The following is a 24,601-nucleotide window of genomic DNA, read 5'->3' on the forward strand; positions in this document are numbered from 1 at the left end:
TAAGAATTGGGGATAATTGAAAATGGGGGAAAGGGAAAATAGGAGAGGATTAGGGATGGACAGAACAGATGGATGAAACAGGAAAGGAGTGACATCTTCATGATCGATTGCCAGATCGAAATGAAATGGGGATCAAGGACAATTCTCTCCGAATCGGATCTGCAACATGGTGTTTTGTTGCTATTCCATGTTTTGCAGGAGGGCAAATTCGTGCATTGCCATGTTCCAAGTGGCGAACACTCCAATGGGAATCCCGAGAATCAGACAAGCAAGAAAACGAAATTACTGTACTGTACTTACTTGGGCCAAATCGGCATCCCCCGAACCCGAACCCGCAGCCTTTGAGTTGGAGGCTGTGTTGCTTTTGCTTGTCTCATCGTTTGGTGCCATTTTGTATAGTAAAAACGAGTCTGTCTTTTTGAAGTTATTTACGTAAAACGTGTCGACAATGAGCAAACAGAGAGATAATAAGGTGGGAGACTGGCCGTCTTTTGCTCTGTTGAGCGGTTTGTTGTAGGAGAAATGGAGCTGGAGATGAGAGGACAGGACTGCCCGGAAGAGCGGGTTAGGTTTAGGTCCTCTTCCATTAGTGGGGATTTATCCGCGTGTGTAGTGCAGGCAGGTCGGTCCCTAACAGTTAACGGTTCTCGTATCCATGAGGTGACATCCAATTCCTCTGATAGGTCTACGGAGCTCAGGAAGACGTGTAATAAAATCAAAGACAGTACTGCAGACCTCATGCTTGATTCATTACTATATTTCAGGATACCTCTTCGTTTATTGACATGAATAAACGAGACGTTTGCAGACAGCCCAGCTCAGAAGAAAGTGTTCAAGTTGGCGGCCTGCTAATGGATGGAAATCTGGGTCTAGATCCCAGTAATTTTGGCGGGCGCGACAGCGGGCCGTCCACTGAGAGGGGTGGCCTGTCAGAGCTCGGATATAGACGTCGATCATGGGAAACAACTGCAATGAAATACCTACTACCTACGGTAATAATGGTATTTTGAACCTCAATTCCACCCAACTTGATTCATCCATCCCTTTCTCATGTGAATACAATGCAGCTGTATCATATTGTATCGCGTTCAAGTTACTCCTATGCTGGAGTTTGCTGCCGTCATGAACATTCTAGGACACCGGAAGGTTGTATCCTCTTCCTGTTTCTAATAACATCCAATATATTTAGCTCAGTCTCGCTTACAGAACTGCCCCTTTGAAAAAGACCAGTACAGTACTGTATGTGCAGTTGTCCGCGAAAGAGGACACGTCTGAATGGAATAAGCGAGATGTTCGTACCCGTTAGGCCCTCTTCAACGTTGCGCTCAAGATAATTGGTTCGAGGAAGATATTGTCCGGGAACGAAAATCGACAACAAATGCCATGGCTAGGTACTATACTTGGGTACCTAACCAAGACCATAAAAGTAACATTGAATAGGAGACTTCGGTTATATGTGAAAACGTGTAGACCTACAAGTATCTAAATCGATCGGTCTAGGCGAATGCGCTACGGGTCTGGACCACCACGGATGGCGATCAGGTCCTGATCTCGAACGTTGCGGGTCTCTGGTGAGACAATACTTAGAACAACAACAGTTGCAATCATGATCGAACAAGGGAGAGAATTAATCCTAGTCTTGGTTCGCATGACTCTTTGCTCCGTCGAGGAGGAAATACAGTACAGTACAAATTTGGATAGGATCGGAATCGCCCATTACTGATTGGCTGTTGGTACATTGTATGATCAGGGAATAAGAATAATAAGAATAATAATAAAATAAACATGCCACCTCCCCCATGCAGGTCGTCCTCCCGTCTGATATCGATGTCGATCAGGGCTGAAACAAACAACATGGGCTATGCATCATATCCATGGCATGGCCTTTCCTCACCCCGCAAGCATCAATGTGCAGTGCAGTAAAAGCGATGGTAAACCAACATGCCAGATCTCAAGGTGCAGCTGTGTTCCCACCCCAATTTCCAGAAAGGGAATGTACTTCGCAAAGAGCAATGGGAGAGCATAGCCGTGCTTACATGCAATCCATCTCCGTATGTAGTATCAATCTTTATCCACTAACTTGTCCACTAACAAATAACCAGTGTCTTTAGAACTCTCCGATGTTATTACAGTGACACTTATAGTGACACAAACTGGTGGAGTACCCGGTCTCGATTACATCCATGTCTATTCCCCATCGTTGGTGGTTCTAGACTTTTTGATGGCTCATGGACCATGGTCCTGGCATCCCGCGCTGTATCCGTAAATAACTAAGGTACCTTAGTATCTGGCTGCATGTCCAGTCTCTGCAGTGACTGTCGCTGCTGGTATATGTACAGTAGATGCAACAGACGCCGGCTGACGGCGTACATCCCCCGGTTAATACAAAACAAGCTACGGAGACTTTCTCTCGATGCACGCACGATATTACGTTAATGGCAGATTAGCTAGTCTCTAGGCTCCTTGCTTGACTGCTCTGGGCAGATTAGTTGCTGATCATTACCCTCTTTCCTTCTTTACTACGTAGATGTGGCTCTCTCTCCATGATCAACAGGCCAGTGCTGTACTGGTTCAACTGTCCAGTGTAGTATGTGGATGTGAAAGTTGAAATCGAACACTGCTAACATTCAAATCATTCATTCATCTTTATCCGTAGTTCATGCTACCTAGGTACTTAGTAAGAAAAAGAAAAGGAGAAAACCTTGGAGAAGAACACAGCAAAAGCACCGACTGAGACTGCTCCAGCAGCATGTACTCTCGGCCAATAGGACAACGATGTTAACAATGTATGGGTGTTGAAACCGAATGTGTTAATTTGATCCATTGGATACTACCTACCTTAGTAGCTACCTGCACCAGAGGCAGGAACAACGAACGCCTAAGATCTAGGGATAATAGCCTGGTACACACTGTAGCTCACTGCCTACCCTACCTACCTTAGTAGGTACTACTGTAGCAGGAAGGCAGCCCCTTCCCATGCATCCATGCGCTCTAGGTGCACGACAACCTACAGGGCAGGCACGAGCCAACCAGTTCGCCGACCAATCAACGGGCTTGTGACTGTACGCCATGGGCTGGCTTCCTGCTCAATCAATCGTTGCTCACTCTATCCTGAGGCCTCGACTTCTCATCAATGTTCTAGACAATGTCGTGGGGAACATTGCGCGCTTCACGGGACTTCGACCCAGATTCCGGTGAGACGGACTCTGGTCTTCATTCAAATTGGGACCAACGATACCCGAAAGCTTTCGGACGTTGTTATTTGCCATGAAAATTTATGGGTATTGTAGATGTTGTCGCCATTCCTAGTCGGACGTCACAGCCTATAAAGTTCTCAGCCTCGACTGCGAGTCGCCTACCAAGGCTACCGTTTTACTCTAATACGGTATCATGTCTCGTTTAAAGTCTCAGAAGCAGTGGGCCAGTTAGTTGGCAACCGCTATTGGTCTACAGGCCCCTCGGAATTTTACTCCGTGTCACTACTCCCGCTGCTATTCGACAGCCTAGAGATACGGAGTTCAATCACAAAATGGTACTATCATAGTCGACGGGCAGCAATCTGGAAGTACGAGTTTTAGGGGCAGTCAAGGCCAATATCGAGCCAAGGGTATACAAGCAGAATAAGCACTCTGGGATCGAAAGGGACAATGCATAGGGGAGGAGTCGCATTGAGTAGGGAGTCGCTCGTTTAATCCGCGGCTGCTTATCGGGCTACAACCAATCCTAGGGCTGGAAGGGATCGAGATTCTAGACCGTCAGTCGAATTCCCATGTCACTCCATGGACGATTCCTGCACCAGTTCCCGATTCACAATTACCGATACTACGCATTTATGGTTTCTGGTTTCTGGTTTCACGCTGTTCGTGCGGATGGGTTGATGGACAATGCCATCTCGCACATCTCGCACATCTCGCACATCTCAGCCATCGATGCTGTGATCTACCGCACATCTACATATCGATGATACTCTAGTGCTACTATACCATACCAAGCCCAGGTTGGTACTGACGATCAACTATCTCCAGTTACTGTACCAGGCTCAACTCGCTTGTACAAAGAGACAATCTGCAGGGAACTTTGAATAGAGAAGCAGAGAAAATGGATCCAAGGGGATCGAAGGATCAGATGTCGATTGTGCGCTTTCACACTGCCCCGTCGTGGAAGGAGGGAGGGATAAAACATGATGCCTTGGAACCGTTTATAAAATGCGTCATTCGATTTGAAGCATCAACCATCGGCGCAATATGACGAATAAACCTCATTGCTGCACGAACGGACTTCTGGCAAAGACGTCGGTGGCCATACCATGTGGCCCATGATGAGGGAACCTGGGGGATTACCAAAATCCAAGCAGGCAGATCGCTTGTTGGCGCGGCACCATGGGCGATTCGATCAAAGACCTTCTCGATCATGGTGAAGCTTGAGTTTTGGCATCTCACGATCAGTAAGCCAAAGCTCGATTTCAACAACAGGCATGGCTCGATGGCGATCAGGAACAACCCACGCGCAGAACAGGGCGTGCGTTAGTTATACCGGCCCCACACCTCCCCGGCTCGCAATTGCTCCGACCACCAGAACTCAAGCAGAAGTCCATTTTAGTTAGCCCACAACCACCTGGCTACCGACGAGCGATGCCGTTTGGAGAACAAGCTCACCTTCAACCCTGACCATCCGTCTGTCACGCTTCTTTAGTAGGCCAGTACGCACCGTCCCGGCGAGTTTCGAGCCTCTCTGAGCCAGCCGCAAAACAAGATGAGGAGACGACATCAGAGAGCGTGCGTGTGTACGGTACGTGCGTGACATGACATTTTCAATCTCACCCCATCATTTAAACATCCCGTTCAGCACAGTATAGTCAACAACGGCAGGACCACAACGGTTTCACGAATTGGGATCGAGATCTTACCCGTTACAGTTTGAGCTCCTGCACTACAGTCTACAGTACACTACACTTCAGTGGTGCTTTGAGCGTTGGCAGGCACACTGGATGATTGTGGACGGTGACGCATCTAACCAGCCTACCAGCTTCTGCGATCTTGCCGTCTCGGGTCAAATCAGTCAATCAATTGATAGCTGATCGTCATGCTGAATTGCCTCTTTCTGAATAGAGGATGCGGATACGCCAAGGCCCATAATACTCCTGCCCACGTCCTTGGAACACCATGACGGGGGCTACACGCTCTGTACGACATTTGGACAAACATCAACATTTCAGTGTGCCGTACCGCCCCCGACTTTCCCATGATTTTGATAACTGGTTATTTTTTAATTACAGTACTGTACCGGCTGGCCTGAATCGACCCAGCAGCCTCGACAGTGTTTAAATATTCACTTATTCATATTTGCACTTCCTTCCATCCGGGGATGACTGCTGAACAATCCCCCAGTCACGGGCACCAGTAGTGTTGCGTTGCGTTGCGTTGCGTTGAAGCGACCTCGATATGGTCTTTGAATGCGTCCATTGGACCAAGATGGGGCATCTCGATGTTGTCCAGGTGCCGCCCTATCGTATACGTAGCCGATGACAGGGCCCTGGGGCCCACGCTTCTTGTTTTCGACCCATCAAGTTGAACTGCATTGCTTCACATACGTTGCTCAGCAATGGACGTGCCAATTGTCCATAATAACTCGAGGCTTTACAATGGATCACGTTGAGAACTGGCTCTTGCATCATTCATCATCCTCCCCGAACGTCAAAACTTGATGCGTCCAAGCGCGAGAACGAGGATGTAAAAGACTGCGGATCAATCAATATGTACAGTCGGATGGCCAGTCCAGATTTCAGAGACAAATACCAAGACTGTGCGTGCATCCTTGACGGAAGATTGTAGGCATACCCTACCCCTACTCCCATCTTCACGCCCCCATTCCGCTGTGCTGCGCAGCGCTGCGAACTGACTGGGCTAGACTTATGCCCTCCTAGTTCCTGGCGAGCCTCTGAACAGCAAGACCACTCCCCAAACATAGTGCCATGTAGAAATCTGATGTTTCTGCTCTTTCTCAACTCTCGCGATTCTATCCTCGCTTCCGAAACCCTGATTTGCCTATTCCCACTCAATTAATAGTCTTTATTCTTTGCCGGTGGCTGCGGCACCTCCGACCCTGCCCCATTTCCCCCTGGACCCTGTTCCTGCCCTCCATTTACATACAGCAAGCATTTGGATTCTACGATGCCCTGAGATTGATCCCCCATCTCAACATTGGCTCTGGCTCTGATAGTTCCTCTCCACAGAGCAATTCCTCAATCTGGCTTGTCTTGTTTCCGACAACTGACACGCCCCCGTACATGGACAACTGAGTTCATTTCTCTACAATCTAGTTCTTATAAACGTACTTCCTGCCTTGTCTATCTAGTTCGGCTCAGGGCCGCGCGCACACGCCAACAGGAGCTCAGGTCCAGAACATTTGATCCTCAACCGACTTGCAGCCAAACCTAACCCGGGGTCTGTTCTGTCTTCTTGGATCTGTCACCTCACAGTCGCCTCATAAGTTTCCATCCCAAGATCACCTGCTAATCCACCCTCTCGTCACTATCCTCGACATCGTTTCCAGACGAGGACTTGCGCCGCTTACAGACCGTGGACTCCCATCCTACCCCCATCGCGGTTGGACAGAGCACCTTTCTCCCTAACCCATAACCCACCACGGTCCAGGACTCGTTCTGTGCAATCGAGATATCCGATTCCGTGTCTTGTCTTTGGGAGGCTCGTACCTGCACTCGACTCCCTTACAACCTCGACTCATCCATCCTTCCCACTTGATCGTTTTCTGATTTCTCGTTCTACTCTCGTTCTACTCTCGTTCTCGATCATCCGCGTCGAAAAACTTGTTCGTCTGTCCGTCACTGTGGTATGTCAATTGGAAAACCTTTGTCAGAATAGCATCCTTCCTCATTTGTCCCATATCTTCCTGCCCTGAAGCCTGTCAGTGCAACTGTAGCAGCCTTACTCACCCCTCTCGACTTCATCTCTTGTTTGTGCACATTCTTCCTTCCATCGTTCTCTCAACCCTTTCCCCTTGTCCCTAGAGACTCTACCCACGCACTTGAATCAATACACCTTTTGTCTCGGTGCCGAGTTTATACTTATGCCTCGCCCTATTCCTATCTTGTCTTCTTCAACCTCACCCCCGTCATCACCCATCACATCTTGGTGCCGTAAGCTCTGGTATAACCTTCACGCTCGGCGTAGGGCACCACGGTATTTCACCACCTATCAAGCCTTGCAAGCACCATTTCCTTGATAGCATCTTCCAGAACCGTTCAACTATGAACGGCGTTTAGTTCTCCATTGCTCAGTGCCTAACCCCGCGTTTCAGAATCCACCTATTCTCGACTGTACCTATCAGACTGCCGACCAGACGACCAACAGGAGCGTAGCCAACCAGCTCAACACACTTGTGTGATTAATTTGATATCGTCGGATTGGATATCTAGCCGCTCAAAACTGCCGTCCGGCTTAGATCGCATCTTGCAAATCACCAGTCCATCTGGACCTGAATCAGGTTGAGTCGTCACCCTGGCACCAATCAAAGCAAAAAGTCTTTTCGCTTTTGAAGGGAAGTTCCCTGGAACTTTCCAGCCGTGCTATATGTCTTCCGATCTTGAATCGATCTTTGCCGAGTTGGGGCTTTCCCAATACCTCGGCTCTTTCATTGAGCAGGGATTTGACGAATGGGATATTATTCTTGACATACAAGAATCGGATCTGTATGTGTCCCTTGTTTTCCATCATGGCACTCACACTGACTGTATGAAAAGAGATGCGCTGGGTGTAAAACTTGGCCACCGGAGGGTACGATGAACGTCACTACCCACTTAGGCATGGACTAACGTGATCATCTAGAAACTTCAAAGAAGGATAGCCAATGCGCGGGGTATCTCTCCATCAGCATCCTTGGTAACTCCCGCTAGACCAACAAGTGAAGACGCAAAGTCAGAAGGCGTTCCATCTGAACCTATTCGAACAGAGACGCCTCCAGAAGGGCAAGGTGTCGCGAAACGAAAATATCGACGCCACCCCAAGGTGAGAAGCAATATAGCCATCACCAGTGTTGGCCACCACTAACAAGACGCCAGCCCGATGAAAATGCTCCCGAGAGACCCCCTTCAGCTTATGTCTTGTTTTCCAATAGTGAGCTTTGTCCTGCTTCGTAAAACCCACGGTTAGCACAGAAAGACTGACGATTTATGTAAAGAAATGAGGGAAGACTTGAGGAGCCAAAACCTGACTTTCACAGAGATTGCCAAGCTCGTAGGAGAAAATTGGCAAAATCTAAACGCCAACGAGAAGGAGGCGTATGAAAGCCAAGCAAATGCAGATAAGGAGAAATACCATCGAGACTTGATGGAGTATAAGAAGACGGCCGACTATCGGAAATATATGCAATACCTGCATGAGTTCAAGGAGAAGCAAGCCAAACGAAGTCAAGGTTCGTAACCACCTGGCACAGGTCTGCTTGTTGACGCAGTAGAAACTAACATACCGATGTCGAATAGCCGATTCTTCCAAAAGGACCAAGTTGGACCCCGTTCGATTACGACACAGCAGCAGCAGTAGCAGCACTATGACGCCTGGTAACACATCAAGTGGAAGCGGTAGTGAGAGGTTACAAGGAAGCGAGCCACCACCTTGCCGCCGGGAAAGACTGAATTCGATCGCATCGGTAGCCGAGTCGCAGCATTCATCAACAACGCCAACACTCCTGTCGCAAGCCAACTCGAACGACGACACCATGTCATCGCCGCGGGGCAACAACTTCGATGCTGGTAGTCCGCGAGAATTTAACCATCAACCTTCCACACGCCAGCAAGCATGGCGAGAAGGTGTCCGTGGGTCCGATGTGTCCCAGCAGCAACATCTGCCTTCGTTGTCCAACATGCTCGAGGATGGGAGGAAAGGCATGCCCATATCGTCGGGCTCCGAAGGAAATCCGTATTCGAGTGGTTTTGTCGCTGCCAACCATCCAAGATCAGTACCCGAGGTACCAAACGTTCTTCCATCAGCTCCGCCCAAAGTACCACTTCTTCGACACGAACCATCTTCAACTAGCAGCGTTGGTTCGATCAGCCCTGCTGCAAGTTTTGCACGAACGCCCGGTGAGGGTCCGCTGCCGATTCACGCCCTGCTCTCGCATCACCAGACGCTGCCGACTCCAATTGCTGCCGCCAACGCGTCCATGTTTGAACGGGGATCTCCTGCGTTTGGTTTTGGAACAACCACTCCTAGCCCGACAGACCCTATACCACTTACAAGGCCGCCTTTCAGTCATGGCGTAGTGCCCAGAGGATACGGTACTTGATCCACACACTGCAGACTTCTGCGGGAAGCTCAAGCTAACTCGGCTTTCAAGGCTCTCAACCTCTGCCACCTACTGGCTCACTGACCAGAAACGACGAGTACATGACAGATAGCGATGTCCCGATGACTCCAGCACCCGATCTTGTTGCACCAGCTGAAGAGCGGCCCCTAAAAGCCAGCTTGGATGGCATGAGTGTCTTGCTGAGAGCAGGCGAGCTTGTCGCCAAAAACGAACGAGATGAACGACGCTAAGAAGAATGATGACGGATCACGTTTGGGTCATATCGTTGATATATACGACGCTGAATCAGTCGACCCTTGGTGTACTGAATTGGGCCACAATTTCGTCGAACCCCTTCCTTATTTTATTATCTTGTTGGATACCCACGTATTATGATGTATACTCTTTAGTTCTGGATTGGACTTGGCGAATCGTGGTGCGATGCATATGTACCTCTGTAATGGCTTCTGCGATGGTAAAAGGATCGAGCAGTCGCAGTTTTTGGCGTTATCGGTTTGGGTTGAATTGGTTTAGGTCGGTTGACGAGAATTTGAAAAACGGCAATTGGGACCAAGATGGAAAGGCATCATTAGTGTCGAATACTTGGTAGCCAGGGCCTGGGTATTGGTCGATGTAGCATTTATGGATCTTCCGGATGTGCAGTTGCTGGGTATCCCAAAAAGGGAAAAAGGGGAACGACTAGAAACCAGGTTAGCCAGTATGAAATATTTAATTTCATGATCCTATATAAATCTGAGCAGCACACTTTGTCATCGTGGGACGAGGTTGACGTTTATCGGTGGCTATTTCGACATGTCAGACCATGGCGGCAAAAAAATAACCTGTTACCACCGCGAGGACATGGAACAGGGTCATCGCTTGATCTTTCTTTCTCTTGAACTACTACTGCAGGTTTATTGTACCTATATGAGTAGATAGTACCCAGGTACCCGAGGTAGGTGAACAAGACAAAGCGAACATGCGGCTCCGATTCCGAGATATTGTTGTAGAAAACGATCAAGTATAGAAGGAAGGTGAGCAGCAGGAAATGAAGGGTCCTTCCCTACCAAGGTTTTATGAAACTTTGGCTTAAGCCAAGCGCTGTGTCAATTGTTCCTCCCCCCGCAAATTCTCAACGTCGTCATAAGGGTCCAGTTGGCAATCCGTGTCAACGTCATGGTGCAGCACAAACGAATTGAGTGTGGGGTGAGGCGCCCAATAGGGAAATAAAGGAAAAATAAAGAGGGGCACCTTACGATGTGTACCTACCTACCTTTTCAAGCCTACAAGAAGCAAGTGACGATGCGTGCTTGTAATATCACGACGAAAAGTTTTGGCGGTGTATTAGTGTTGCCATAGTATCGATCTCAATCTCCACATTCAATAGAAAGACCATCGAGGTATGTTGAAGTACCAGTCCTACCTATCACAAAGCCATTGCTGTCTCAACTTGAAAACTCGACACCAACTAAGCTACCTGAACGAACATTAATCAAAACAAGCCACAGGGCCAGATCTGCAGATCTAAACTTGTTTCCCCCCATCTCACGACCGATGACTACGTGTGGATTAGATAGGCGAAAGAAGAAGAAAAAATGCCCATCAGCGTTTTACTAGAGTCTGAGCTGTGTACACAGATGAATAACTTCAAAACATATAACCAATTGTTCATTGCATCGTATCTTTCATATAAACAATTACTCTAAATGTTGCTTATCTCAACTTCCTCCCCAACGCCAGGATATCATCAGGTCATTTTTCATGCCTTCCCTAGATTTCTCTTCCGAATGAGGTCCGCAGATGTCTCATGACTCGTCAAGTGAAGCGACGACACTGCACTCTGATGTACAGACACGAGCGAGTATGTCAATTTACTCTTGCTATTCGCCCTCGGTAATCTCTGCTGTCCAATCCCTACGGATCTCCAGCTCCGACAAGCCAGGTGTGTTTTCAATCACGAGGCCTTTCTCGTTGGCTAGATGAAGAAGACAAATGAAACAGAATGATGTTGAAATATCATCCATAACCGGCTTGGGATACACAGTTTGCAAGTTGTTCATGACTTCTGTGAATTTAAGCGGTTCATCTTCCTGTTTGGGGTTATCAGGCGATGCTGCAGGCTCGGGTTGTTTCTGGAGTCGCGTGTTAGCCTTTTGTTTATCAGTAGTATCGAACTTATAGGTCACTTACTCCGAGAATATCATTGTCCATGCCCTTCCACAGTTCTTCCTTAAGTCTTCGTACATCTACCTTCTTGGCCACTCTGGCGTACTGCACATACTCCGGTCGTACGCGCCTTGTCTGGGTAACCAAAGTCGTTCCGAAAGCTCCAGTATTTGTGACCGTCTCGCCATTGAGAAGATCTGTAAGACCGCCACCTTCTGTCAGCCCGCCTTGACCGTCGATACCCGGGGAGAAATGCTCCCGTGCATCAGCAAATTCCAGGTCGTCATCGTCATCCAAGTCGCCGCCGCCAGGGAAGGGCATGCCGTCGTCTTGGAAGAAGTTGGCATCATAGTCACCCTCAGGCAGTGCTGTCTCATCAGTGTTCTGCGGCGCCTTCTGCTTTGCCCAGAACGCTTCGTCCATTTCTCCCTCGGGCTGGTTATCTGTACCAACATTGCCGAAGCCACCTCCTGCTCGAGAGTTGAATCCTGTGCGTCGTTTGCTCATTCGTGCCTTTGGCTTGAGGAAAAGGTTCAGTAAAGATTTGGAGTTGAAATGCTTGTCATCGGGGAGAAGATTGCGTGACTTTGACTTCCAATCCTTTTTGGGCATGCTGATGGCCGTGTTGTTTGTAGCCTGCGTGTAGATAAGATCTGACGTGTGCGAATCAAGAGGAGCATTGAAGTCGATTTCGAATGGCTCTTTTTCTTTGCGCTTTTTTGTTTCCGTTGTAGGCTTGTTGACATCCTTGATTTTTCTGATTCTCCAGTGCTCTGCGCTTGTCCAATTCTTCTGCAAGGCCTGGTCGAAAAAGCCGAGAATATCTTCGTGCATTTTATCTGCTTGTTGAGCGCTGCTCATGGAAACAACGTACTCCCCATTACCATCAATTTCGTCTCCATCGCCACCCTCCTCGCCAAAGCCAGCATCGTATACTCGCATCTGTGGCTCAAGAGCGGCTTCTCGGGCCCAAGCCTCGCCGCCTTCACCAAAAGCAACGTCTTCAACAGCATCAAAAGTTCCGAGGCCAAGGTCGTCATCATCGAATCCTGCCGGTGCATCGCCATCGATAACAAGACCAGAAATATCACCCAATGCTCCCGGTGTCTTCTCCTTGTCTTGGTCTTGCCTCCAGTCCTCGGGCGCCTTCAAGAAAGGAATATCCATGGAACCAGAAGGATCACCGAGGTCAAACATTTTTAGAGATGGGCAGACGTCGAGCTCATCAAGTCGGTACAAGTCGGGAATGAATTTGGCACCAAGAGCACCCAGGTCGATTTCAACATCATCAGCTTCCTCCTCTTCTTCCAGCTGCTCGTCTTCTGCGTCCTCTCCCTCGACATCGTCCTCTTCTTCCTCGCCCTCTTCATCAGTCTTTTTCTTCCCAAGAGTGGTGGCGTCGCCAGTGTCGTCGCTGCTGTCGAAAACAATACGTCCTTGTGAATCAATCATAAGGTGGTTCAGAAGGAGCCCCTTGGCGCCACCCTCATCAAAATCGGCAGATGCTTTCTTGAACAGGGGGTCAACAGCGAATTCTAACTCAAACTTCTTCAGTTGAAGTGAATTGAATGAAGGTGCAAGCGTCGCTTCTGACGAACGCTGGGTCTTGCAACTATTAGCTTGAACTTTTTGAAGGATGTTACAATCCATACCTTCTTTTTGGGTTTCTTCTTGACATTTCCATCCTCATCTAACTCTTCTTCGTCGCTCTCGTCGGCATCTTCACCGTCCTTGTCCTTCTTCTTGGCATTGTTGCTATCGGCAAGACCACTTAGAAGCTTGCCTGTCTCGGTTGCGACACTGTCGACTCGGTTGGTATAGATCTTGACGCACCCATCCAGGGTACAACTGGCCTTCTGGAAATTGACACCGTCGCCCTCCTTGAGGAGTGACATGTCGTGGAAATAGTCGATCAGGGCGAAGTTCCATGAGTTGGTCGCATTGATCTTATTATCGGTGGCCATCTTCATCCATTCCTCAAAGTTGGCTAGAAGAGGGACTCGCTTCATAGGCGTGACTGCAGAGCCTCCGACCACAAAGCCTTCGTCATCTTCGATGTTGCTGGCGCGGCCCGCGCGGGGAGTTTGCGGGTCGTTTTCCATGTCTTCGAGGCGGACGCTGCCCTTACGAGGAGTTGCGGCTTTCTTGATTTCGTTGAATTGTCTCTCGTGAAGAGCCCTCCTAGAGCTCATACGTTGACCTTTTTCTGACACATCGTCGTTTAGTGGGATTCTGGATAGTTGCATTAGCACATCATGTCGGTAACCAGCCGTTCGGCTTGCTGGTACTCACTTAATCGGTGAGTGCGTAATGTATGAAGATGCTGTACCGGAGCCTGTGTTTGCCCTAACACTCCCCGATCGGGGAACCTGAGCAACGCGAGGCATTTTGGATGTGGTTTGTGTGGGCTGTTAAGTTAAAGAGGGCGGAGTTGGACGAGGCCTGTCGCGTCGTCGTCGTCGTGGTGTTGCGGGACCCCCCTTGCCAAAGTAAACAAAATAAATGCGAATTGTTAGGCCGGTACGGACTGACGGTACAAGTGGGCACTTTCCATGTGGGGTAGAGTTCCAGCCATGTTTTGACACCTGAGGCTTTAATCTACTGTGGCTTGGGCAACAACGGCAACAACCTACAAATACTCACCTACACAGGTACCTTAGGTACGCTACCTAAGTGCCTTAGTATTGTACGAGGACTTACTAACCTACCGAGTACCTACCTCTAACAATTAGTACTCTGGTGGTGGTCTTGGCGTTAATAAGCGGAAAGTGCCTTCCGTCTTAAACGGGATATGGCAGATAAAAACACGGAAGCTGCCAAGGCATTAAGAGCTAATCACCCCTGTTTATGCAGTGTGTAAGTACGAAACTCCTCGTGGCGGCATCTAAGGCAGGCACGTTGGAAACGAGAAACAAGCTAGAAACAGAACGTTGCACAGCTAGGCACCTTATACAGCTCAGTATAGGCCATCGGCCCATGCACGAGAGTAGCAGGTGATTAACGGACAACGGGGAAGGAAACAAGCTTAGCACTTAGGCCAGTCTAGAGTGTCACTGCCAACTCTGAACTGGATCAGATGCGTTTTGTATGCTCGTGCCCATCTCTTGATGCGAGCCACACTCACACATAAAGTGTGGCAAGTACTGTACCGATCTGTATCATGGACCGCAGGCGGCCTCCCTTCGCCTTCTCTTCCTCACCATCAGCTAGAGCTTGTGACAAAAATAGACGCTAAAAAGTCTTGAAACCAGATTCTGGTTCACTTCAAAAAGACCCGGATATGGTATTTACCTAGATTCTCGATCTGCCTCGGGTAATCGCGAAGGGATCCGATCCGGCGCCATGGACGTGGACGTGGGCATGGATGGGCGTGGGCATGGGTTTGGGATGGATATACATATGTAGGTAACGTCACGTCACCCGCAACGACAAACCGAGGTTTCTCTTATCTAGCACCAAAACCAGCTCCAAGTTTATTAAATCTCCCCTCGCTTTTATCATTCCCCCCACCGAACCCATTTATCATATCCTCATATATCCGTATCGTATTACTCATCGCTTCTTGCATCCAAGCGACGACAATGGCATGCACAGCAACCGCTTCATGACATGAAGATACCAATACCAGAATGATGAATATCACCCCTCGCGGGCTTGTCCGCCCCAACCACGACATCATTAAACGTCGCGATACAGCTTCTAAACGATTCATTCGCGGTAGTCGACTCAAGTCTCGCCCTTTCTACACTACGCTCTTACTTCTATCCGTCTTGACCGCATATTCCTTTCTGTCGCATACGACCTTCGCGCAGTCTGTCTCCAAGCACGCGACCGATTCTCATCAACTTTTCAAACGAAGCTCCTCCACCGAAACCCCCCAATGCAGCCAAGTCCACGACGCCCAAGATAAATGCGCTTTTGTGCGCAAGTACTGTACCGACGACGACGCCGGGCTTGTACCTTATACCGAGCTCTACTATTGCACTTTTGGCAGTGTGCGCCCTATCGCGTTCAGCATCCTTGTCATATGGCTTGGCCTCCTCTTCACGACTATTGGAATCGCTGCAAGTGACTTCTTCAGCGTCAACTTGAGTACGATCGCGACAGTTCTTGGTCTCAGTGAGAGTTTAGCAGGCGTCACGTTTCTAGCATTCGGCAATGGATCTCCTGATGTATTCAGCACTTTCGCTGCCATGGGCTCTAACAGTGCCAGCATGGCCGTTGGTGAGCTGATAGGAGCTGCAAGCTTTATCACTGGTGTCGTTGCTGGCTCCATGGCTCTTGTGAGAGAGTTTCGTGTTGATCGAAAAACATACACTCGTGATATCTGCTTCTTCATTTTCGCCGTTATTTTCACCATGATCTTCCTAGCTGATGGTCATTTGCACCTCTGGGAATGCTGGGCTATGATCGGCTACTATGCGTTGTATGTTGTTACTGTTGTAACGTGGCATTGGTACTCAATGAGGCACAAAGCCAGGCAACGCCGAGAAGGAGAGGCGCGCAGCCATGTCTATACAGCTCTGATTCAGTCCGGGGACGAGTTAGCTGGCGAGCCATATCGAGATGATACAGATGACGCCGACTCGGTTCGTAGGACTGCTCATTCTACTCCTGATATCTCACTTCTTGAAGCAGGACCCAGGATCGAGGTGGAGGGCACACTGCAGGCAGAGGACAGCGACACATCAAGCGAAGATCATGATCGCATGGTTGCGGCCGAGGTTGCCAGCAGTATGCGAGTATTGCGAGGCCGTGGAACTAGGAAAAACACCATGACCCCTATTCGACCCAGTCTTGTTGGCGCACTTGAATTCCGATCGGCTCTGGCACAGCTGCAACGCGAAGGTAACTTACAATTGTCGACCATCCCGGGCAGAAGTTACTCGGATCACCACGTCCATAGGCGACGCCAAACCACAACAACCATATTGGGTTCGGCTCGCTCAGACGGTCAGCTGGCTTCGAGCCATGATGGACACGCGTCCAGAAGAAACAGAGCCCTATCTTCAGGAGATCAGCCCGTGGGAACGGCCGCTCACCCGGATCTGAGTATCCCCAGTCACGACAGAAGTGAAAGGAATCTATCCATTCCGGGTTCGACAGCCAGTGGAACAAGAGCGTCAAGCCCGAACCCCTCACACACTGTTGGGGGGAACCTGGCCGCGCCTCTTGTCGGTCCTAGTGGAACCACCTACGATGCTCCCACTGAGGACACGAGACGGCATATGCTGACTCCTGAACTTCACCTGCAAATTCCTAGTCGCCGCAGCTCCTGTAGCGACCGATCTTCGCCAAGCACACCTTTCCCGATGTATACCGACTCGCCGGCCCTGCTCACACCCAACTATCACAATGACCCAATCGAGTTTGTGTCACCAGGAGGAGTGTCGCCCAGTACCGTACCGCTGGGCTCAACAAGTCGTGAGACGCCATTTGCTGACTTGCAATTCACAATCGATGTACCATCGCGTCCCGTCAGGTGGTGGCCCTATGCTGTGTTACCACCTCCTCACATTCTTTTAGCAACCTTATTTCCTACATTGCAAGGTTGGAAGGAGAAAACAGCGTGGGACAAATTTGTTAGTGCCATATCTGTTCCGAGCATTTTTCTCCTAGTAGTTACTCTGCCTGTGGTAGACTCAGAGACAACAGATGGCGAATCGTCTATCCTCGAAACGATTGTCGACCACTATGATCATCACAGCCCTGGGCATCTGGCTCCACCTATATCAATCGAGCATTCGTCGATCGAGCCGGAAGGGGAGACAGAATGGGAACGCTATCGCAGACACACTCTTGTGAGCCGTGGAAACAGTTATACAGGGTCTGGTGCTCCACCCTCATCAGCACATGCTGCGGGAGAAGAATATCATGGCGCCTCTCAACTGTCTCTGGGGCCGCCAGCGATCGTTTCTAAGCCTGCTTCGGATTTCCTTTCTTCGAGTAGTGCCAAGAATGACTGCACAGGCTGGAACCGATGGCTCGTGGCACTGCAGCTCTTCACCGGTCCTCAATTTGCCGTTTTGATTCTCTGGGCCAACACTCTGGAAGATTGGGAGAATCCCCAGAAGACTCTGATTCGGATGTTTCTCTATACTCTCCTCGGATCATTAATTCTCCTCGGAATTTTGCTCGTCTTCACATTGCAAGACCGGGCCCCTCGATATCATTATATGCTGTGTTTCATGGGATTCTTTATTAGTATTGCTTGGATCTCGACCATCGCAGGCGAAGTCGTTGGGGTTCTCAAAACTGTTGGCGTTATTCTGAATATTTCGGAAGCGCTGTTAGGTCTCACAATTTTCGCTGCCGGCAATAGTGTGGGAGACTTGATTGCCGATATTACTGTGGCTCGACTAGGATACCCCGTCATGGCTTTGTGAGTATTGCTATATATTTTTGGAGGAGAATACTGACAATATGCTTAGGTCTGCTTGTTTTGGCGGCCCAATGTTGAACATTCTACTCGGCATTGGCATTGGGGGTGCTATGATGATGATCAAGAAAGCAAACAAGAAGCACCACAAAAACCCTTCTAGCCCCATCAAGTACAAGCCATATCGCATTCAAGTCAATGGAACGCTGTTAATATCAGCCATAACGTTGCTTGTTACTTTGATAGGGCTGTTGATTGTTGTACCTTGGAACAAGTGGATCTTGAGTCGCAAGATTGGATGGGGACTGATTATACTGTGGGCAGTGAGCACAGTCGTAAACGTTGTTGTCGAGGTCACTGGAGTTTGGGGTCAAATGGCATAATGACGGCCATGGGACATATTGGACTGGATGCTTGAATGATTGAGCTAGAATACATGGCGGCACTACTCCAGCTTTCAGTTGCACTTATGCAAAATTTCCACGTATATAAATAGCAGGAATATTAAAGCGAGTAGTTTAAACCTTCTGTATAAAGCCAAAGAGAGACTCATCGTCCTCTTTAGTTAGGTCGATACTCCTTATTACCAGATTCCTAATCCTAGGTAGGCGAATAACCACTCACCGAGCTCACCGGCATTAACCCCGCCATGCAGTGAACTACCTCCCTATGGATTTGGCGGTCAGACTCGGCGGACGGTGCCTAGACAAGGGGTCCACTAGTAAAGTGAGGCGCCACTGTAGATTTCGCTTGTGAAGATCTGATCTTGTGATAGGTACTAAGGTATCAAATTTGAAGTTTGGTATTCAATGGGATATGTGAAAACAATTGCACTCTGCGCATTTGTTGAGATTGCCATAGTGATGGCCTGAACTGACATTATGATACGAACCTTATTAGCTCCCTTCCCTCTACGCTCAAGGACCTTGTCGTCCTAAGACATTTGTTGACAGATGGGACCCTTGAATCTTTAGTGGTATAAACGTGGCCCAAGTATAGGTAGTAGGTAGTCGCTATGAAACAGCGTGACAAACTGGATGGATATTTGTTATGTATTAACTTGAACAAGTTAGAGTCGACGAGCATAACTCGTCTCTCTCTATGGAGAAATAGTATCAATTCAGCCAGTTGGATATGTTATTCTAGGTAAGTTGAAATCCGAAAGGTACCCTTTCTGAGGTTCTTAGGTACTATAGTAACTGTGCTGTACCTGAGTGCCCCGCATCTAAGTTACCGGGCATGCATCTCGAGGTCCTACCCCACCCCCTCCTGTTGGTCTTGGTCCCCTCCTCAACACCAGCAACTCTCCTAGCTACTTTATATTATCGTGGCCCCATTTCTTCTTCCTCTTCTTCTTTCAACAACCATCTTACACCGCAACCTTCACAATGTCTCTCGCGCCCCCTTCATACTCGCCTCTCCAGGAGCGTCCTCTCAAGGACACCATCTGTCTTTTTGACGTTGATGGCACTCTCACCCCTGCGCGTCTGGTACGCCAAAGCTCACTCGTCCCCTGACATTCTTACAAACTGCTAACAATTTTTCAAGGACGCCTCTCCCGAGATCCTTTCCATCCTCCAGAAGCTCCGATCAAAGTGTGCTGTCGGTTTCGTTGGCGGCTCCGACTTCGCCAAGCAGCAGGAGCAGCTGGGCAAGCCCGCTGGCCAACCCGTCACCGCCCTCTTCGACTTCTGCTTCTCCGAGAATGGTCTCACTGCTTTCAAGCTCGGCGAGCCCCTCGACTCAAACTCCTTCATCAAGTTCATCGGAGAGGAGCAGTATAAGGAACTTGCCAACTTCGTTCTCCACTACATCGCTGATCTCGACATTCCTGTCAAGCGCGGTACCTTCATCGAGTTCCGCAATGGCATGATCAACATCAGCCCCGTCGGCCGTAACGCCAGCACACAGGAGCGAAACGACTTTGAGAAGTACGACAAGGATGCCAAGGTCCGTGAGAAGTTTGTTGCTGTCCTTAAGGAGCGATTTGGCCATCTCGGCCTCACGTAAGTTACATTACCCCTGTCCACCAAGAGGATCTCTAATAACTGACTACTATCTGATAGCTTCTCCATTGGCGGGCAGATTTCCTTCGATGTGTTCCCCATTGGCTGGGACAAGACCTACTGCCTCAAGCACCTCGAGAACGAGGCTAAGAAGCCCGATGGCATTGCCTACAAGAACATCCACTTCTTTGGTGACAAGACCTTCGAGGGCGGCAACGATTACGAAATCTACACCGACTCCAGAACTATTGGTCATTCCGTCACCGGACCCGAGGACACCATGCGTATCCTCAAGGAGCTCTTTGATCTCTGAGCACATAATCGGGCGTTTGGGGCGACAATCAAAAGCGTATACGCACTTGCAATAGAAATGAGACCAAGAAAGAAATAATTTTGACCCAAATTTTATCACTCTCGATATTGGAAATGCGCGTTGTTATTGATAAGGCTGAAATTTGTCAAAATAAATCATAATCAAAAAGGTATCTCTGACGTATAGATCTGCATGATATCGTAGAAATGTTATATGTGCAAAAACAGATAAGGAACAGATGCCGTTGTAAAACTGCTCGTTGGCCGTATCCAGGTTTCATATTTGTTAACTGCTTCATCGACCATATTCCAAATGAGGGATGATAACAGGGCCGTATTTTGTAGGTGCTGTGAATGCGCCATCGCCTTGCACAACAAAGTCGACAGCCAAGCTGACCTTGGACAAACCCTGCTGTGAGCCATTGAGGCTTGGATTGGGGCTGAAAGGCGTTTGAGGCACGGCTGCGGCAGCGTCTTGATCATATGAGACGAATGCGACGTAGTTACGGCGACCCATGAGCTTCTTGAGTTCTCGCGCAGCACCGCTGGCATCGGAGTGAAAGATCTCCATCATGTCTTCTTTTGTGTCAGATACTTCGTGAGTCGACTTCTTGCCGTTCTGAGGCACATATAGTGTCTTCTGGTTGTGGAGCATCTTGAGAACATAATTACTCTGGGGCGCCGCCACGATAGGTGATGAGATGATCTGATACATCGTCTTGTGGTCGCCGGGATGCGTCGGGTCGTGAACAAGACCAGCGCCTGAAGCATTGACGTCTGTTATAATGTTAGCTAAGTAACTGTGATGAGCAAAGTCTTTTCAACATACCTCCAGAAAGGAATGTCATTCGGATTCCCTTCTGTTGCGCTATGCCCTGGAGGGTTCGAATCAAATATGTTCTCTCAAGATCCTTGGTATCATGAGTCCACATATCCTTGAGAACTTCCTGAATATCAAGTTCACCGAACTGGTTCAGGACGTTGCCCATAAGACCAGTCTTTCCCACTGCCTTCTTGACTTGTGAGAAACCCTGTGCCACTACATCTTTCCCTCCAACCACACCTGCAACTGAGCTTGTGACTTTGCCCAATATATTGTAAGTGGTGTTGACAGCCTTCTTTCCAGCGGCCATGGTGTTAGCGAGACTTTCCACGGTATCCAACCGAGGGTATACAAGCGGTACTGAGACCATCCATATACAGTGCTGCACACTAGGAGGCAGTGTAGCAACTTTAGGGAAGATTCCTTGATATGTTGGACCTGCCATCACTCGGGCTTGGGTACGTTCAGATCGGCAATCGGGGCCCACAACTACCACAGCCGGGCCCAAGTACTTAACAAAATGCCAGCCGGTGCCGGTGATGGTAAAGATATCGTGGTCAGTGCTGACATTGCGTAGCATCTCGACAGTCGTGTGATGTTGGAACAGAAGGTACATATCAGTCGCGATTCTACCAATGTTCTTGAACATGGGCGAGGACTGCATGTAGTCCGGGTATGAACCGTACCCATCAAAGCTGTTGTCTATCAGTGAATGTTGATATTTGAACTCCGTGAAGATTACTCACATGTCATGGTCGTCAATCTGCAGGACGTGGGGGATCTGAGCAAAGGCCTCTCTGAGGAACGGCTGGTCGAAGTGGCTCGTGTAGTAATGGAAATAGGCATGCGCAACATCTTCCTCGTGCCGCGCTGTCCACTGAACGTTTTTCTTGTTGTCGCGTCCGCTCATCGCAAGCCACTGCTTGAGGAGTGGAACTTCTTTCCACAAGCGGTCACCATAGATCTGATCTCCCAAGCCCAATTGAACGTGGAAACCACCACAATCAACGTTCTTCTGAAGAACATCTTTCCACATAAAGCCGACTCCACCAAGCTTGGCACGCTCATTTTGCGAGGTTCCCGCTGCGAAGTCGTTGCCAGAGTGTGCAATAAAGCGCCAGCTAGTCTCTTGCCGCCCAGCAACAACGAATTCATATCTGGTACAACCAAGATGCGAAGTGACTGCGTACGTCCAGCGTTCGGTACCATCTTCCGACATAGGCAGCTCTAGATCATATTTGTAGAACTTCCACCTCTGGTGTGTAGCAATAGGTCGAGGTTCAGCTTGGCGAGGGTTCGGTGCTAGATCATGGCTCAGATGGATATGGATCGTAGGTGGTTGAGGAGCGTCTGTCACGATCAGGATACTACCGAGCCAAAGACCTTTCTCGATGTCCATGTTGACATATCGCAGATAAGGGCCGAAGTAGACGCCGTTTGTGGGTTGAATTCTGTACATATCCACACCAGCGCTTGGTGGCGGCCCTGTAAATCCTGCTGCCGTAGGTGTCGCTGAAGCAGCCACGCTCATGATACTCTCAGCATAGCCAGGGGTATGCGGTGGAAACATGGGCGAGGCTATAGACTGCTTGCCGAACATGGGTGAAGCCAAAGGGTTTCCATATGTTGAGGCTGTTGGTGAGAGAGGGGCTGGTTCGTGCGATATGGGATTGGGGCCCTTGGGGAACTCCCATTGTGTTGCCTGAGTAGCCAAGTGAATATAGTAGTACTGTCCCGAATTCTGATCCAGGTGAGCAATCCATCCCTCAGGCAAGGGTGGAGGGGAGGCTGGGTTCTGAGGCTCGAAGCTCTGGGCGGGAGCAACAACTTGCTGCTGAGAGCTCTGTCCATTCTGCTCAGGATGAGATTCATTGGCGAACGCAGGGTGAGGGTCATTAGCAAATGCGGGATGACCTGGATGTTGCAAAGCAGGAGATGCAAGACCGCCCGCTGCAGTCGAGCCCGCTGCAACAACGGTGGTTTTCGTAGGGGGTGTCGAGGTCGTCGCCTGCTGATGAGGTTGGGCAGAAGAAGAGCTTGATCCAGCTTGCTGAGGTCTTTGCTTTTCGTTAGGATAGGATGAGTTGCCACCAGGATTGAGGCTTGAGTAAGCAGGAGGAGGAGAGTTGGTGTTCATCCGCTGGAAGTCTTGTTCCAACACACTGACTTGCGCTTGGCCTTGTCCTTGTCCCTGTCCTTGTGGTTTTTGCTGTTGCTGTTGCTGTTGTTGCTGCTGCTGCTCGGGCTGGGGAGGGGGGCTGAACGATTGCTGCGACTGAGCCGGACTGGAAATGGCATTCATACCCTGGTACACGGTAGGTGGACCTGATGGTGCCTGGTCAGGAGTTTCAGTCGGCGTCCAAGGTCGTTGAGGGGGCGGTTGGTTCCCGTATTGCGCAAGTCTTTGTGAAGCAGCAGCGCTAGGTGCGCCCAGGCTGTTAAGTGTAGCAGTGCCAGAGATACCGGATGCTGCATAGCGGGCCTCTATAGCATCGGCCGGTGCTTGTCCGGGCTCCACGATTGGGGTCTCGGGAGGGGGAGGAGAGCCACGGCTAGCACGAGTTGTAGATGTCGAAGCAGTTGAAGCGAAGCGATTTACGCCCTGGTCGGCCATCTTATGTTGCTGGGTAGAGGCGAGGTTTGTAGGTACATTACTCGAGGAGCTGGATGCAGCACCTGGTGGCGGATAGTATGTTTTTTGATAATTATGAGGATTCGCGTTAGATGAGCCTGGCCGGTGGCTATCAGCCAAGGGGCGTTGGAATAGGTCGTGATCTCCGTCCGGGCTTGTGGGAGAGCTAATGGGCTTTGGAGCAGCCCCTCTTCGTTCTGCGAGACCAGGCTTCTTCCCAGGAGGGCTTGTTTCTAATCGGGAACCAGTATCATTGTAGGCAGAGCCGAATGGCTTCGCGGGAGTGGGTTTGCGGACGTCGTCGTCGTCGGGGAACGGCAATGGTGCCGCAGAGCTGGAGGCGCCAGGAGGCAAAGGAAACGAATGCTTGGAGGCAGGAGAAGTAGACGATGGGGGCGCCGGGTATCTGAAGGCGGACGATCTACCGTCCTTGGCGGGTTGAGGGCTCTGCGGCTTGAAGATGCGTAGAGGTTCAACGGTCGGGCTGTCGCAGTCTTCGGGAGCAGGCTTATTGAGGAACATCTCCTCGTCTGGAACGCCACGACTACGCTCCATTTTGAGTTGTTTAGGCGCTTGCAACAGGCGATAGAGGTGGACGCAAGATATGCGACAATATGCAATGTGGGAGCTGTCCAACGATGGCGGGGTCAAGCGCTTGAACTAGACGAGACAGACGCTGTAAGGCCCTTCAGGACAAAGACGAGTCGAGGTCGCAGTTTCGGGCCTCTCCTTAAGCAAGAGGTATAGCCAGCTTATGTGAAGAACTGGCTTCGTGTGAGGTCAGGCCTGGGCTATCTTGTCTTGCTGGTTGAGCGGGGTTTTGGGCTGCGTCGGCTGAAGTGACGTGGGCTGGCTTGCACCTTGCCTGTTCCTGAGGGGCTCCAGTAGGTCGCAGAAACGGCCGCGTCAGGAACAAGATGTTAAATGACCCAGAAAGAAACAAGGTCACGAAACGCTATGAGAAAGAGAAAAACATGTAAAAA

General features: G+C 49.6%; 6 protein-coding genes across 6 annotated transcripts; 3 read left to right on the top strand and 3 right to left on the bottom strand.

Moving 5' to 3' along the window:
* Positions 1-289: 289 nt before the first annotated feature.
* On the bottom strand, positions 290-848 carry B0J16DRAFT_98078 (uncharacterized protein). The gene has a single exon (XM_046134786.1). It carries the CDS (start codon positions 738-740, stop codon positions 429-431), a length of 312 nt encoding a protein of 103 aa, XP_045984542.1. The 5' UTR covers positions 741-848; the 3' UTR covers positions 290-428.
* Positions 849-7,589: 6,741 nt separating this feature from the next.
* B0J16DRAFT_382501 (uncharacterized protein) lies at positions 7,590-9,551 on the top strand (the record flags this gene model as incomplete). The annotated part of the gene is made up of 7 exons (XM_046131247.1): positions 7,590-7,708; positions 7,760-7,793; positions 7,845-8,024; positions 8,078-8,132; positions 8,197-8,430; positions 8,498-9,292; positions 9,352-9,551. 7 exons carry the CDS (start codon positions 7,590-7,592, stop codon positions 9,549-9,551), a joined length of 1,617 nt encoding a protein of 538 aa, XP_045984543.1.
* Positions 9,552-10,938: 1,387 nt separating this feature from the next.
* B0J16DRAFT_337665 (condensin complex subunit 2/barren) lies at positions 10,939-13,947 on the bottom strand. Its single transcript, XM_046127373.1, has 4 exons — positions 13,759-13,947; positions 13,119-13,698; positions 11,491-13,071; positions 10,939-11,432 (listed from the first exon to the last, which is right to left on the bottom strand). Exons 1-4 carry the CDS (start codon positions 13,851-13,853, stop codon positions 11,181-11,183), a joined length of 2,508 nt encoding a protein of 835 aa, XP_045984544.1. The 5' UTR covers positions 13,854-13,947; the 3' UTR covers positions 10,939-11,180.
* Positions 13,948-14,920: 973 nt separating this feature from the next.
* Positions 14,921-18,493, top strand: B0J16DRAFT_337666 (Sodium/calcium exchanger protein-domain-containing protein). The gene is made up of 2 exons (XM_046127374.1): positions 14,921-17,848; positions 17,898-18,493. Exons 1-2 carry the CDS (start codon positions 15,096-15,098, stop codon positions 18,226-18,228), a joined length of 3,084 nt encoding a protein of 1,027 aa, XP_045984545.1. The 5' UTR covers positions 14,921-15,095; the 3' UTR covers positions 18,229-18,493.
* Positions 18,494-19,233: 740 nt separating this feature from the next.
* B0J16DRAFT_265511 (eukaryotic phosphomannomutase) lies at positions 19,234-20,164 on the top strand (the record flags this gene model as incomplete). Its single annotated transcript, XM_046123400.1, has 3 exons — positions 19,234-19,335; positions 19,394-19,851; positions 19,912-20,164. The coding sequence occupies 3 exons, from the start codon at positions 19,234-19,236 to the stop codon at positions 20,162-20,164; spliced, it is 813 nt and encodes a 270-aa protein (XP_045984546.1).
* A 174-nt stretch (positions 20,165-20,338) lies between these two features.
* B0J16DRAFT_98436 (uncharacterized protein) lies at positions 20,339-24,508 on the bottom strand. The gene is made up of 3 exons (XM_046134788.1): positions 21,733-24,508; positions 20,993-21,681; positions 20,339-20,940 (listed from the first exon to the last, which is right to left on the bottom strand). Exons 1-3 carry the CDS (start codon positions 24,171-24,173, stop codon positions 20,459-20,461), a joined length of 3,612 nt encoding a protein of 1,203 aa, XP_045984547.1. The 5' UTR covers positions 24,174-24,508; the 3' UTR covers positions 20,339-20,458.
* Between the last annotated feature and the right edge of the window lie 93 nt (positions 24,509-24,601).

This window comes from Fusarium flagelliforme, assembly GCF_020744385.1.
Source record: "Fusarium flagelliforme strain FIESC 12 MPI-CAGE-AA-0113 chromosome Unknown B0J16scaffold_3, whole genome shotgun sequence".
NCBI classification, from domain to species: Eukaryota; Fungi; Ascomycota; class Sordariomycetes; order Hypocreales; family Nectriaceae; genus Fusarium; species Fusarium flagelliforme.